The sequence below is a fragment of the Loxodonta africana genome, chromosome 9 (genome assembly GCF_030014295.1).
Source record: "Loxodonta africana isolate mLoxAfr1 chromosome 9, mLoxAfr1.hap2, whole genome shotgun sequence".
Lineage (NCBI taxonomy): Eukaryota > Metazoa > Chordata > Mammalia > Proboscidea > Elephantidae > Loxodonta > Loxodonta africana.
The window spans coordinates 79,069,755-79,084,444 of record NC_087350.1 but is presented as its reverse complement, the minus strand read 5'-3'; the positions used below and the strand labels follow the sequence as shown (position 1 = coordinate 79,084,444).

The 14,690-nt window shown below is 46.1% G+C and overlaps 1 protein-coding gene across 1 annotated transcript in view; it reads left to right on the top strand.

Annotated features, from left to right (window-relative positions):
• TMOD1 (tropomodulin 1) overlaps positions 1-14,623 on the top strand; it is an 84,516-nt gene extending 69,893 nt beyond the window's left edge. Inside the window, exons 9-10 of the mRNA XM_064291704.1 lie at positions 6,159-6,303; positions 14,208-14,623. Of these exons, the coding sequence (XP_064147774.1) occupies positions 6,159-6,303; positions 14,208-14,272 (210 nt within the window). The 3' untranslated portion in view covers positions 14,273-14,623. The remainder of the gene's footprint in view (positions 1-6,158; positions 6,304-14,207) is intronic.
• The last annotated feature ends 67 nt before the right edge of the window (positions 14,624-14,690 follow it).

Genomic DNA, 14,690 nt, shown 5'->3' with positions numbered 1-14,690 from the left:
GCTATAGAACCTTTCCAGCACCCCAGCTAACTCCCTCATGCCTCTTCTCAAATGATATCCCCCAAAGTAATCATGTTCTCATTTCTATCACCGTAGATGAGTTTGCCTATTCTTAAACTTCATACAAATGGAACTACGTATATATGCTCTTTTGTGTATGGCTTCTTTTGCTTAACATTGTGAGTGTATTAGTTATCTATAGCTATGTAACAAATTACGCCAAAACTTAGCAACTTAAAACGACAATACACATGTATCATCTACAGTTTTGAAGGGTCAGGAGTCCAGGAGCTGCTTAGCTGGGTGGTTCTGGCCCAGGATCTCTGGTGAGGTTTCACTCAAGGTGTCCTTAGATGAGGTAGCAGTCATTTGAAGGCTTGACTAAGGTTGACAAAAGGCCTCAGTTCCTCAGTGGCTATTGGCTAGAGGCCTCAGTTCCTCACTGCTATTGGCTAGAGGCCTCAGTTCCTTCACTGTTATGGGCTAAAGGCCTCAGTTCTTTGCCATATGGACCTCTCCATAGGGCTGCTTGAGTGTCCTCACTATATGGCAGCTAACTTCCCCAGAGTAAGTGATGCAAAGAAGACAGAAAGCCACAGGTGCCTTTTAGGGTTCAGCTTTGGAAGTTACACAAGTCACCTCTGCCATATTCTGTTTGTTAGAAGTGATTCACTAAGCGTACCCCAAATTCAAGGGGAGGGGAGTCAGGCTCCACCTTTGGAATGGAAGACTTTAAAACTACCACAGGGAGACTCATCCATATTCTTTTGTGTAGCAGAAGTTTGGCAAGGAAGGCCTTTTTAGTCAACAGAGCTACCCAGGGGTGGAGGAGGGTGCCCCAAAGGGTGGTGAGCTCCCATTACCGGAGGTATGCAAGCAGAGCAGAACAATTTGGCAGCTGTGGTGTGCAGGGAGTTTTAATATCAGCAAGGGTTTGGGACTCTGGAGTGGGACTAGATCATTTTCCAGGGCTCCTTTCAGCTGTATTTCCAAGTATTCCAGGATGTCCATATCTTCCATATCATGAAGGAAAAGCCACGATTGACCCCATCAGATATACAAAGTGATCTTCTTGATGTCCCTGGTGCCTCTGTCCAGAACGGGGGTCTCAGAGCCACAAGCTCCAGGTCACAGTTCAATCCATTCCACATGAGTTATTGGATGTTTGTTTTGTTAAATAGCAAATCCGATCATTTCCCACATCAGATTGGTAATATCAGTCGAGGTAAAGGTGCAGGGAAACAGCACTGTCACACACTGCTGAAGGGCATGCCAATGGTTGCATCCTTTCGGAAGGGCAATTTAGCCATTACTATTTGCTGTCTCATAGCGACCCTCTAGGACAGAGTAGAACTGCCCAACAGGGTTTCCTCGAGCTGCTGACCTTTTGGTTAGCAACCATAGCACTTAACCACTGTGCCACCAGGCTCCAAGGAATCCTTAGGTGGTACAAAAGGAGCCCTGGTAGCGCAGTGGTTAAAGCACTAGGCTGCCAACCAAAAGTCCTGTGGTTTGAACCCACCAGCCACTCCCACAGGGGAAAGATATGGCATTCTGCTTTTGTAAAGACAGCCTTGGAAACCCTATGAGGCAGTTCTACCGCATCCTACAGTGCTGCTGTGAGTTGGAACCGACTCCATGGCAGTGGGTTTAGCTGGTGCAAATGGTTAACATGCTCGGCTGCTAACTTAAAGGTTGAAGGTTTGCATCCACTCAGAAGTGCCTTACAAAAAAGGCCTGGTGATCTACTTGCAAAAAAATCAGCCATCAAAAACCCTGTGGAGCACAGTTCTACTCTGACACATAAGGGGTCACCATGAGTCAGAATTGATGGCAACTCATTTTTTATTTTAGTTAAAAATGTGCCCATCTTTCAACCCAGCAATTCCACATCTCTATATTTACCCAAATGGCAACTCATTCTCTCCACTGTCAAGTCTATTGCAGCACTGTTTGTAATAGGAAAAAACAGAAGCCACCTAAATATCCATCTATACCAGGCCATACCATGAAGCAGTGAAAAGGAATGAGGTAGTTCCATATGTCCTGACTTAGCAAGGTCTCCAGAAAATACTAAATGAAAAAGGCAAGTTGCAGAATAATAAGAATAGTATGTATCCATTTTAAGAAGAAAAAGCACGAAAAAATAATAACAAAACAAACGAAAAAACCCAACCCTGAATATTTCTGTACAACCATGCGTAGAAAAAATCTGGAAGGACACAGCCACTGGCATGGTGGTTACTTCTGTGAAAAGGGGATGGGACTAGGGATAAACTGTGTGAAGGGAGACTCTTCCTTTTTACTTCACCTGCTTTTGTATTATTTGAATTTTTAATAATGAAGCCATATTTCTTCACAAGGTATTTATGTAGCAAATCTGAAGGGGGGGCAAGTGTTCTCCCCTGACCACCGTCTCCCTGGCCCTGCTGCCCAGAAACTCCTGCTGCCAGTCCTGGCCTGGCCAGCCACTTGGTCTCTCTTCAAAGGGATCCTCACTACTTCTCACCCACTGTTGAGGATGCCTTCTTGATTTGTTTTATGCTATCCAAGCAAGCTCTTCATACACTTACAGAAGTAGGCCCCAGGGGCCTTAAAGGTCGTGGAGCCTAAGCCTTCCCCGTTCATGGTGACATCTAGAGAGGCCCTCACCAGAGGTGGTCTTCCCTGTCTTGCACACCTCCAGGGACAGGCAACTTACTAACTTACGAGGCAGCTCCTTCAGGGTGCAGATACTTCTAATGGTTAGATAGCAATCCTGCATGCTGAGCCAAAAATCTGCCTGCCTGTAACGTCTCTCCCCAGCACTCCGTCTGCCTTCTGAGCTCTCTCCCAGGCAATCCAGTGAGGTGGGAACCGGCACAGGCTCTGGAGCAAACTGCCTGTATTCGAATCCTTGTTCTGCAACTGACTCACTCTGTGATGTAGGAAAAATTCCTTAATATGTCTGTGCTTCACTTTCCTCATCTACAAAATGAAAATTATATGAATAGTACGTATTTCATAGGTTTATAGCAAGGAGAAAATGAGTTAGCTTATGAAAAGTGCTCAAGACATTGCCTGCACACAGTAAGGACTAAATAAGTATTCGAAAAATAATTGGGAGACCTGGCAGCCCCTCTGCTGAGGGAGACCAGTGCTTTCTGAGACTAGCCCTGCCTGAGTGCTAGCAGAGCTTTCCCCCCCAGGTGACCTCATGAAGAGGCCAGGCTTCCTGCTAAATGAGGTGGGGTGGACAGGGAGAGGGGAGCTGCCAGTTCCTTCTTGGGGCCTCCTATGGTCACTTCATCGTCTGCCAGGCCAAGCCGGCCAGTGCCAAAGGCCTTGCTGAGTCCACCAAAGACAGGCCTGAGCTCTCCCCAGTACTTTTAGGAGCCCTGCCAGATGGGCTGGTAGAATGTCACTAGCATCTCTCAGCCTGCTGTGGTCAGCTTTCTCAGCCCCGTCTGAACTCAGCTGAGCTCTGGTGAACTCAGAATGCCTGGGAACAGTTCTCAGTCAAGAGTCTTAACTGTAGTTCCATACTTGTCCTTTTAGATGGTGGCCTAATGTATCCTCTAACCGTCCCTTGCTGCTGAACAACAAGGATGTTTCTATTTCCTCCCTTTAGTTCTGTTCTACAAACCTGGGCTAAGTGCTATTAGGTACTGTGTACTTCGTATGCAGAGGCTCACAGCCTAGAGCAGTGTCATACAACAGAACTTTCTGTGGTGATGGAAATGTCCTATATCTGTGCAAACCAATATGGTAGCCACTAGCCACATGTGGCTACTGGGCATTTGAAAGGTGGCTAGTGCAACTGAGGAATTGAGTTTTAAATGTTATTTAATTTTAATTATTTAAGTTTAAATAGTCACGTGTGGCTAGTGTCCTGTACTGGACAACACAGGTCTAGTTGGAGAGACAGCTACAAAGGCAAGTGACCCAAACAATTTAGATAGACTGTGCTGGGCACAGGGCTATTTGATGTGCCACTCTAGTGGAGAATGGGGAGAGATGATGTCCCAGGGCAGGGATCATGGAAGAGGCTTTGGGGGAGGGGGGCAGGTAGAGCGTTTCCAATGTGTATTAAACCAGTAGGGATACATGAACATAGAAGTGTAAGCGTTGTCCTTATGGAGGAAAGTGCTTGAGCTAAGGCAAGGAGGCAGGAGAGCATACCTGACTACACCAAGTACCAGACCACCAGAGGTAGACAGGTTGAGTAAGGAATGAGAAGGGAAAGGAAGGCAAGGGCTAAGCTATGGAGGGCTAGGCAGAGGGCCACTCATCCAGTGAAGGACATCTGGGTAGCTTCCAGTTTTTGACAGTTTTGTGTTCATTCTAGGTAGTCCCTTATCTGGTCCTTTGGCTAGAGCAAGCAGGCTTTTGTTGGATTTTTTTTTTTGTCCGTGTCATTGGCATTTGTGGGCTGGCAGCTTCTTCAACTCCAAGTCTGGGATTTATGAGGCCAAAAGAAAACCCAGTAACTCACCGCTGTGTTGTTCCTTGGGGCCTGAGGAACCTCACTGGTCTTACTTCTTCTCTGCACTTTTCAGAGTCTTCTTGTATTTGTTTAACATCTGTTATTGTATAACATCTGGGTTTTTACACTCTACTTAGTGGAAGTCCTTGCTTTCTGTGTCTTTTAAAGCCTTTTTTCAAAATTATTTTTTAGTTATTTTACTATATATGGTAATTCAAATAGTACAATAATATAAAGGAGAAAATAAAAGCTCTCCAAAATCCCACCATTATCAGCCTACCTCCAGATATGGAAAATATAGGTAACTTTACACAAATATAACCTGTTTTGTGACCTAGATTTTTTCCCCATTCAGTATCATTTTATGGCCATCTTTCCAGGCCGGCGACTAAAGATTTGCATCATTATTTTACAGCCCATGTTCTATTATCAGGCTAAGCCATCATTTATTGGAGTAACTCCCTCTTGATGAATGTTTATTTCTCATTTTCCCCCACTGTTATATACAAGACTGTGATGAACATCCTCATCATATTCTTGTCAACACTGTGTATTGTCATGTTTTTGCTTTTTTAATCTTTGTCACATGATCAGTATAAATTTGGGGGTAGGGGGCTAAATGGTTGGAATGGGGCTTTAGGAGGCAAACTCTGGCATTCCCAACTTACTGTGTGATCTTTGACAAATCCTTTTCCCGCTCTGTGCCTCAATTAGTTATGAGGTAAATGGAAGAGATTAGACTAGTGTTTTAGTTATCTAGTGCTTCTATAACAGAAACACCACAAGTGGATAGCTTTAACAAAGAGAAATTTATTCTCTCACAGTTTAGGAGGCTAGAAGTCCAAATTCAGGGTACCAGCTCCTGGAGAAGGCTTTCTCTCTCTCTGTCCGTTCTGGGTGAAGGTCTTTGTCATCAATCTTCCCCGAGTCTAAGAGCTTCTGAGCACAGGGACCCTGGATTTAAAGGATACATTCCACTCCTGGCCCTTCTTTCTTGGTTATATGAGGTCCCTCTCCTCTCTGCTTCACTCCCTCTTTTATATCTCAAGAGATTGACTCAAGATACAACCTAATCCTGTAGATTGCGTCCTGTCTCATTAACATAACTACCTCTAATCCTGCCTCATTAAAATCATAGAAGTTTACAACACATAGGAAAATCACATCAGATTACAAAATGACAACCACACAATACTGGGAATCATGGCCTAGCCAAGTTTGATACACATTTTACCAATCACAACTAGCTCACTTGTTCTCATACTTGGCTGCATCTTGGAATCACCTGAGGAGTTTTAAGAACTATGATGGCCTAAGTGTCACCCCCAGAGATTCTGATTCAGTTGGTATGGGGTGCAGACCAGGCAGCAGGGTCTTCTAAATCTCCCCAGTGTAGGTGATTTGAAGGTTCTCCCTGCTCAAATAGTCTAGGGTTCTCCTGTGGTGGAGTTCCTACCTGGACACCTGCTCAAAGAGAAGTTGTGGTGAGGCTGTGGAAAGAGCTGGGTTTGAACCCCTGCTTAGTCACTCTGGCTGTGTGACCCTTCAACTTCTCTAACCTCCCATCTCCTTGCTCTTGGAGAGGAGATTAAAATCTTTCCTTGCCCACCACTCAGGGTTTCTGTGTGTCGAGGTGGCTTAGGTACTGTACAAAGAGAATGAATGGTGATTATTGTTTTTTTCTTGACCAAAGAGCCAGCCCCTGGGCAACAAAGTGGAAATGGAGATCGTGAGCATGTTGGAAAAAAACGCGACACTTCTCAAATTTGGCTACCACTTTACCCAGCAGGGGCCCCGGCTGCGGGCGTCCAATGCAATGATGAACAACAACGACCTTGGTGAGTGGAAACTCACTCCCTGCCCACCTGCCTCCACCCCCCCACCTGCCCACCTGCCTCCACTCCCCCACCTATGCCGGATGTTCCAGGGGAAAGCCCACCGATACCCTCTGCAAGGGGAGTCCTCTCCATGTGCCTAGCCCCCAGTTTTTCTGTTGATCGTGTCTTCCTTGTTTTCTATCACTGCGTTTGTGCTTTGTCCCCTCCCCTAGACCGTGAGCTCCCTAAGTGCCAGGGCTGAGGCTGAGTCCTCCCCCTGTCATGGCTCGGCTCCATGCAGGGCTGGGCCCAGAGCTCACGCTCAGCATGTTGGCTGAACGCGATGAAACTCGGAGTATACAAGTCTTACCTATAAATCTTTTCTTCTTCTGAGTCTCTTCTCTAAACTCTGAAGAGTCCTCTCCTTGTCAGACAATCTCTTGCCCCAATCCCAAAGTCACCAGCGTTACAACCAAAGCCCCAAGCCTAGGAGACTTGACATTGCTTTTAAGGTAAAAGTTGAAAAGTCATCTTCAAAAGTAAGGTAAAAGCAGATTACATTCATTTAATCTGAAGAAAATGTCACAGGCTTGCTTATGAGTATATGTCAATTAGGTAAGCAAATCAGTTGAATGAAAAGGTTGATCAATTATCCATTGACTTCCAGAATGGCAATCGTACACAAGCTCTCACGAGTATTATGTGTATCCTGCTGGCAGCTAAAAAGAACTTCAGCTAAAAAGAACTTGATATAGTTTACAATAAAGGAAGTATGTCTGATGAGACTATCAGAAAACAAGAGAAAAATAAAAACCAGGACAAGGAGCAGTTCGAATATTGTCAACATGATTGATCATTGTATTTAGCCCCAAGTTTCATGGCACCAAGGCAAAAGGAAGACAAACCAAGTTACATTAGTCTTATTACCGGAGAGAAGGAAGCACATGAGGTTCTTAACAGAGTTTTTTCCGGAGCTAAATTATGAAGTAAATATATTTTATAAAGGACATTGTTTTCAGCCAGTTTTTCATCAAATTCAGACCTGCCGTACACATGGCTCTTTCTGGTTTCCAACCCTCAATAAAACACAAAGAGCTTAATACTAAAGCACAGCTCAGAGTTCAGGGGTGTTGCTTCCTAATTATTAGTCTCAGGCTAGGTGAGCATGGGGAGGCCCTTGAAGACTGGAGGTGTGTAGGTGTGCACACGCAGGTAGGAACTCACAGAACCTTTGTGTATACACAACCACAGAGGTAGACACTCGCACTCACGCACACATTAGATTGAGTCCCTCAGTTCAACAAACATTTATCAAGTTTTTTTTTTTTATATACAGTTGAAGATAATAGGCTTTTGCTTTTAAGGATATCACAGTCCAGGGGCCATTCATTCATTGTTCACTCCAGATGCTACTTTTTTTCTAGAGTCGCAAGTCTAGAAAAACCCATTAGAAAAAAAAAAGCACCCAGTGCCTGGCTTACCTGGAGTGCCTTCATCTGAAATAAAATAAGAACAAACATGGATAACTAAAAAGCCCTAATTATTATCGATAACAGAGGTGATAGCTGCTAAACCGAATTGTTGCGGGCCAGCAGTCTAAATGGTTGGCCCAGCTGTGATACGACTTCAGAACCAACACTTAAGTCTTGATTTTTATTCTGATATGCCATAGCCTCACGTTTTTTCTTCTAGCATAGATGAAACTTTTTATGTGCCCCCACTTTGCCTAGCTCAGGGCTAACCCAGCTTGTGCCTTCCAATGGCATGATGATCTGGAGGTCTTTTTTCTGGGGGCAGGGGTTCTAGATGACCAGAGATGAGTGGTACTGGAGAGGGGATACCAGAATCAACTAGGGGTTGGACAAAACAGCCACTGAGGACTCTCCTAGTCATAACAGTCTGTGATTCCAAAATTCAGCCCCACTTCCCATCACCAGGGACCTTTGGAGGCCATGGTCATTATTGTTAGGTGCCATCGAGTTGATTCCAACTCATAGTGACTCTATGTACAACAGAATGAAACACTGCCATGTCCTGCACCATCCTCACAATCGTTGCTATGTTTGAGCCCATTGTTGCAGCCACTATGTCAATCCATCTCATTGAGGGTCGTCTTCTCTTTCACTGACGCTCTAGTTTACCAGGCATGATGTCCTTCTCCAGGGACTGGTCCCTGCTGATAACATGTCCAAAGTATGTGAGATGAAGTCTCACCATCCTCGCTTCTAAGGAGCATGCTGGCTGTACTTCTTCCAAAGGAGGCCTTGGTAGGACCCTAGAATGCCAAAGCTGGAATGGACCTAAGAGCTCATCCCATTCAATTTCCTCATGGAGAAACTGAAGCCAGGGGACGGGAGTTTCTAGGCAGTGGCTCAGTCAGGTCACATCTGTTGTTAACTACAGCAACCATTTATTGAGTGACTTTTGTATGCCCAGGACTGTGCTGGGTGATATAAGGTGTAGCACACGATGCAGAAAAGCTAGTTAGTCCTCTGACTCAGGAAGCCTTATGGCCTTCCTTTGAGAAGACTCAAAGACATGTCTAAAAATTCAAGAATGCTTATAACCTGTATCCAAAGTGAGGAAATGACTTATGAGGATAGATTCCAGTTAAGCAAAACATCCTGGTTGGGAGGGTGAATAAGGGGTAGCCAGACTTGAAAAGAAAAGATAGGCTGATGGGGGAGGTCAGGAGGCATCCCTGGCAGGGGTACTAGCATAAGCAAAGGCAAGGTGGTAGGACCCAATATGTAGTATGGGAGAGCTAGATCTAAGTGGGTTCGAGGAACTATTATAGGGAGTGAGACCTTGTAGGATAAATAGGAACTTCACAGAGAAGGAAGGGAAGGGCATTCCAAGCAGAGGGAACAGCATGAGCAAAGGCAGGTCAATAGACAAGTATATGGGGTGTTCACAAGGAATGGTGCTGGTGGGTGGTGGGGAGACTGTGAGCCAAGGGCCTTTATGCTAACCTCAGGAATTTGGTGCTAGAAGCAGGCAGGAAATGAAAACTGTGGTAGTTTCCTGAGGAGGGATGGCAGGTGATAGAAATGGGCCTCTGGGTGGTGCAAACAGTTAAGCACTTGGCCGCTAAGCAAAAGGTTAGTGGTTTGAGCCCTGGTTCGAGGCCATTCAGAGGTGCCTTGGAAGAAAGGCCTGGCGATCTGCTTCCGAAAGATCACAGCCCTGAAAACCCGATGGAGTGCAGTTCTACTCTGTAACACATGGCATCAGCATGAGTTGGAATTGACCTTGATGACAATGGGTTTTTTTGGGGTGGGGTGGGGAGGAGAGTTACCCCAGGGACTCATAGCAACTCCTAGCGTTGGAATTAACTCCACGGCACATAACCACCACCACCCCAGGGAACTATGTGCAGCTGCTCCCTTGGGGTTTCCCACAGAAGGAATGGGGGCAGAATAGTCTTGCTACATGATGACACGCAACATTCAGAGTGCTAGTTAGTGGTGTAGGATTTCTCGCTTTAAAAGCAAATTTGTGGCCATCTGCTAATTTTTGCAAGAGAAATGCTTTGGAGTCTGACAGTACATTAGTGTCTTCTTGCAAAAGAAAGTCCAGACTTCCTTTCCAACACAGTACTTTCATCCTGCTTTGGATGTGACAGGCTTCCATGTTTTCCAGCTGCATGTTTTGATCATGAAAGCCTCCTGCCAGCCACTCCCCAGCTCTGTGATTGTTAGCAGTGTCTGTGCTCTACAGCTATAGCCAGCAGCAGGGCTCCCAGATTGGCCAGGGAAAAAGCTTGCTCACGTTTCCTTCTCACTCTGACCAGCCCCTGTGCTGGCTCTAGGCCCAAGGCTGGGGCTCTGGGGTGCTGGGGCTTGGCCTGCCTGCGAGGTCCCCAAGGCCACCAGGTCAGCTGGTGCCTCTGCAGACCACAACCAGCCTGGAGGTCAGTCCTGACTGGCACTTCTTGGGTCCTTCCCACCCTGTGCAGCAGGGATCCAGGGTACAGTGGGTGTCAGGGAGGAACCGGCTGTGAATCCTGAATTACATTTCCCCACAGCAATGCCTCAGGTGACTCCTGTCTCCACACTATTTATAGCTCAGAGCCAGGCTCAAGGGGTGCTCAGGTTCCGGAAGTCTGGTGCTGAAGCGCTGTCCACTTAATGAAATCTGAGTTGCAGCCTCCAAGTTAGACAGTCGTGTGTTGGGGTGGGGGGCATAAGGTGGGGAGGAGGTGTAACGTGTTTAAAAGCAGAAAACACCCTTCCCTGGGAAAGTCGCTCTTTTGCCTTATTTTCAAGGGCAACCTTTCCAAGAAGCATCCCAGCCTGTTGCTGTTGAGTGGATTCCAACTCACAGCAACTCTATAGGGCAGAGTAGTACTGCCCCATAGGGTTTCCAAGACTGTAACCTTACAGAAGCAGACAGCCACCCAGGGGTGGATTAACCAGTAACTAAGGTATGCAAGGGCTTAATTGTGTTTATTTACTAATCTCTAGTGCACAGTTTCACATGGATTGTGCTTATGAAAAAACAGGTGAAATTGTGCACTACAAATTAGTAAGTAAGCACAAGTAAGCCTGTGCAAACCTTGCTTATTGGGTGATCCGTCCCTGAGTACCTCATCTTTCTCCCTCAGAGTGGCTGATGGGTTCAAACCACTGACCTTCATTCTTCAGCTTAGAACCCATTCTGGGCTTCCATTGCTCTCAGGGTAAACCCTGACATGGCTCACAAGACCCTTAATAATCGTAGTACTTCGTGTGTGCCAGGCACTGTTCTAAACACTTCCCACATTACTGACTCATTTAATTCTCCCAACAACCCAGTGAGGTAGGTGCTATTATCACCCCATTTTACAGTAAGGAAACAGGCCTTGAGAGCTAGGTAAAGTTACTCAAGAAAGTGGGCAGAACTGGGATTGAACTGACAGTCTGGCACCAGAGCCTGTGCTTTTAATCAGGACACCCTGGGCCCTGCCAGACTCACCTCTGGACACCTGCTGACAAGCTGTCCTCTTGCCATATCATACGGGACCAATCATTCCAGGTAGCTTGAGAGCCCAGTGACCCAAGTGAAAGCACACCTTTAGAGGGCCATTACTCCCAGTGCTCTCCCCACTTGCCTTCCCTCTACTTCTTCAGCATTTAAGGTTTAGCTGTTGTGTTACCCCTAGTCATCCTCAGAAGATCTGACCACTTCATTCATTGTCCCCCTCCTACCTGATCTAGAGATCTACCACGGGACCTTGTGATGTTTTATCAAGCTTCTTGTTTGTACATTTTGGTCCCCTGCTAGGCTGTATCTTTATTTCTGATTCCTGTGCCTAGCATGTAATCATAACCATAAACAGTTGTCATCAAGTCAGCTCTGACTCATGGTGACCCCATGTGAATCAGAGTAGAACCGTGCTCCACAGAGTTTTCAATGACTGATTTTTCGGAAGTAGATTGCTAGGTCTTTCTTCCAAGATACCCCTAAACCCAACCAAACCCCACTGCCGTCGAGTCGATTCATACTCATAGCAGCCCTATAGGACAGAGTAGAACTGCCCCATAAGATACCTCTGGGTGGACTCAAACCTCCAACTTTTCGGTTACTAGCTAAGCACGTTAAGTGTTTACACCACCCAGGGACTCCTACACATGTAACAAAAAAAAAAAAGCAGCACTCATTAAATGCTGTTGAACATATAAAGGAATATAAAAGGCTTCCAGAAGACATGATGGGGATGTTCAGGCAGGAAGTGGTGGAGGGGTTCAAGCATGGGATGGAGGATGTCAGTCCAGACGTCGTGAGTCCTTCTGGCTCTGACAGCAGACGGGTCTCCAGCTGTTGCAGTGGTAAGCAATGAGAAGTCTAAAGAAAGTAAAAAGCAGATTGAACTGAAGGAAGGTGTTGGGAGAACTGAGTTCAGCACACAGATCTGCCACTTAGCCACCGTGCCCAGGGGCAAATTGCTTGCCCTCTCTTGGCCTCAATTTTCTTCAGCAGTAAAACGGAAAAAAATACCTTACTACATGGGTCCCCTTCCCTTTTCCCCTTCCATTCCTTGCTGGAGTCAGTGCTGGGGACTCTGTGTAAATCCAGCCTAGTGTACAAAGAGGGCATGTGGAGGGATACGAATCATCGAGTCCCATCCTGTGCTCTGAACCATAGGTTGGGGGACTGATGCCCTGGCTCTGCTGCTGTCTCCCAGGAACCATGGGTCTCTTCTCTTCTACAGGGAAAAGCAGCTAATCCTCCCTGTGAGAATCAGATAGAATGTGGTTGTGTGAACCCTGCAGAGAGGAGGCAGAATTGTCTTGGGGGAGGTAGCAGGGCAGGGCCTTGTGGGGAGGCACTGGACTGAGGCTCAGATGAGCCGCAAACCTTGTTTCCCTCTGGTACTGGCTTTATTGCTTTGAGCAAGAAATTTATCCTCTCTGCCTTACTGTCCTCATCCATAAAATGGGAATGATAACAATACCAGCATTCCAGAATTGCTGGAGGGGCTCAGTTGAGGTATAGTGTGTGAAAGAAGTGCCATGGCAAGCAGATGCCTAGGAGTCTGGTCCCTGTAAAAACTCTCTGGTCACTCTAGGCAAACTCTTCCTGCTCTTTGGATGTTGATTTTTGTTCCTTCACATTTATTCCAAGCTGTCAGAAATTCTGATGTTAGGTGCCGTCCATTTTGGATTTATAGCAATCTCGTGACAGAGTCGAACTGCCCCTTAGGGTTGCCTAGCCTGTAATCTTTACGGGAGCAGATTTCTAGGTCTTTTCTCTTGTGGAGCTGCTGGTGGGTTTGAGCCAGCAACCTTTCAGTGAGCAGAAGAGCACTTAACTGTCACACGGCCAGGGCTCCTTCAGACATTGGTATCTCCAAGAATTAGGATGGACACTGCCCTCTATCCAGGATACTTCTGGCCCTGAGTTGCAGTAATTATTCTTTTCATCCCGGCGTGGGGGTGGGGAGAGCTCAGGCATAGACTGAGCTCTAGGTCGGACTGGGCAACCTGTGTACCCCAGGCCCCACCCCCCCATCCCTCCCGCAACAGCTCCAGACCACGACACCCCATCCCTGAGTGGCTCTGCCTTACAGTGTCATGCACAAGCTGATTCGGTTCTTGTTACAGCTCTGTTGCAGCTTGTTGCGATCTGGTGGCCGCAGGTCTACCGCCTCAGCCCGGGAACTGGAAGACATCTAAGTATATAAAAAAAAAAAAAATTATATATAGACAGACTTTTTTCCTCTCAGCAATAGCTTCCTGTCTCTGCCACACCAGCAGGCCCCTTGACTGCCACCTACCGGCTCTTCAGACTTCCTTGACCTTCCTCTTGTGGCTGATTTAGCTTGTTGCTTGTTCTCCATCTGCAGACACTGTAATTCATTTCAGAACTGTCCCTTGTTGTAGCAAAGGAGATGCCCCCCTCCCCCCATCATTCTATAAGCTATGTTTCCAGCCTGCAACTTCCTGGCTAGTGCTTTCCTCTTTATGGCATTTAACTTGAGCTTATAATTGTCCTGCCCTGGGGAAAATGTCTACACTAAACATGGGGACAGATGGGGACAGATACTGCAGTGTAATCTTTAGGGTGGAAACTGTTGTTTAGGGGGGCAGAAGCACCCAGAAGGAGCTGGGGAGCTGTTTCATGAGGTTAAGACCCTGGTCTTGTTAAGACAGAGACCAAGTTTAACTCTTATCTAAACCAGAGTAAATATCTTCAACTGTGGGGCCTCTGTAGGCAAAGGAGCGTCAAGGGCTTTATACTTGTGTGGTCAACCATTGTAAATGAATTTACACTGTCACAGGCTTAGTGTACAGTGAAAACTGGAGGGCCATTACACAACTCACACATAACTGTCCTTTAAAACCAACAGACTTAAGTCTTTTGCTTTAAAAAAAAAAATTATCGAAAGGCTTGACAGTGCTTTCTCAGTGCAACACTTACCTCTTATCTCCATTCCTTTGCAGTGAGGAAGAGGAGGCTCGCAGACTTGACTGGGCCCATCATTCCCAAGTGCAGGAGTGGCATCTAGTGCGTGGAAGCGAAAATCATGCCTTTGAACTGGACATGTTCTACCGATAATCTGTGCTCTGCCGGGCAAACCAGAAGGCAAAATGCCGGCACAAAATCCTTTTGTGGTTCAGTTCTTCATGCACTAAGGTTTTAGGTTAACTAGTGGTTGTAGTGGAAGTTTTTATAAAATATGGTTAATGTGAAGTTTTTCTTTAGTCACAGAAGTTCAGTCTAGTTATTATTTTAAAACTAAGAAACCCTCAAACCGGCAGATCTTACTGAAGATGGAGTTACATTGACTTAACCCCAGGAGCCCAGTTTCAGTGGCCTTGCTATGCGGTGTTTCAGGTGTGTAACACATGAACAAACAGCACACTCTTCCACAGGATTCTAGAAGCCTTATGAAATACTTTATTACAAATTTGATCTTAGCTATT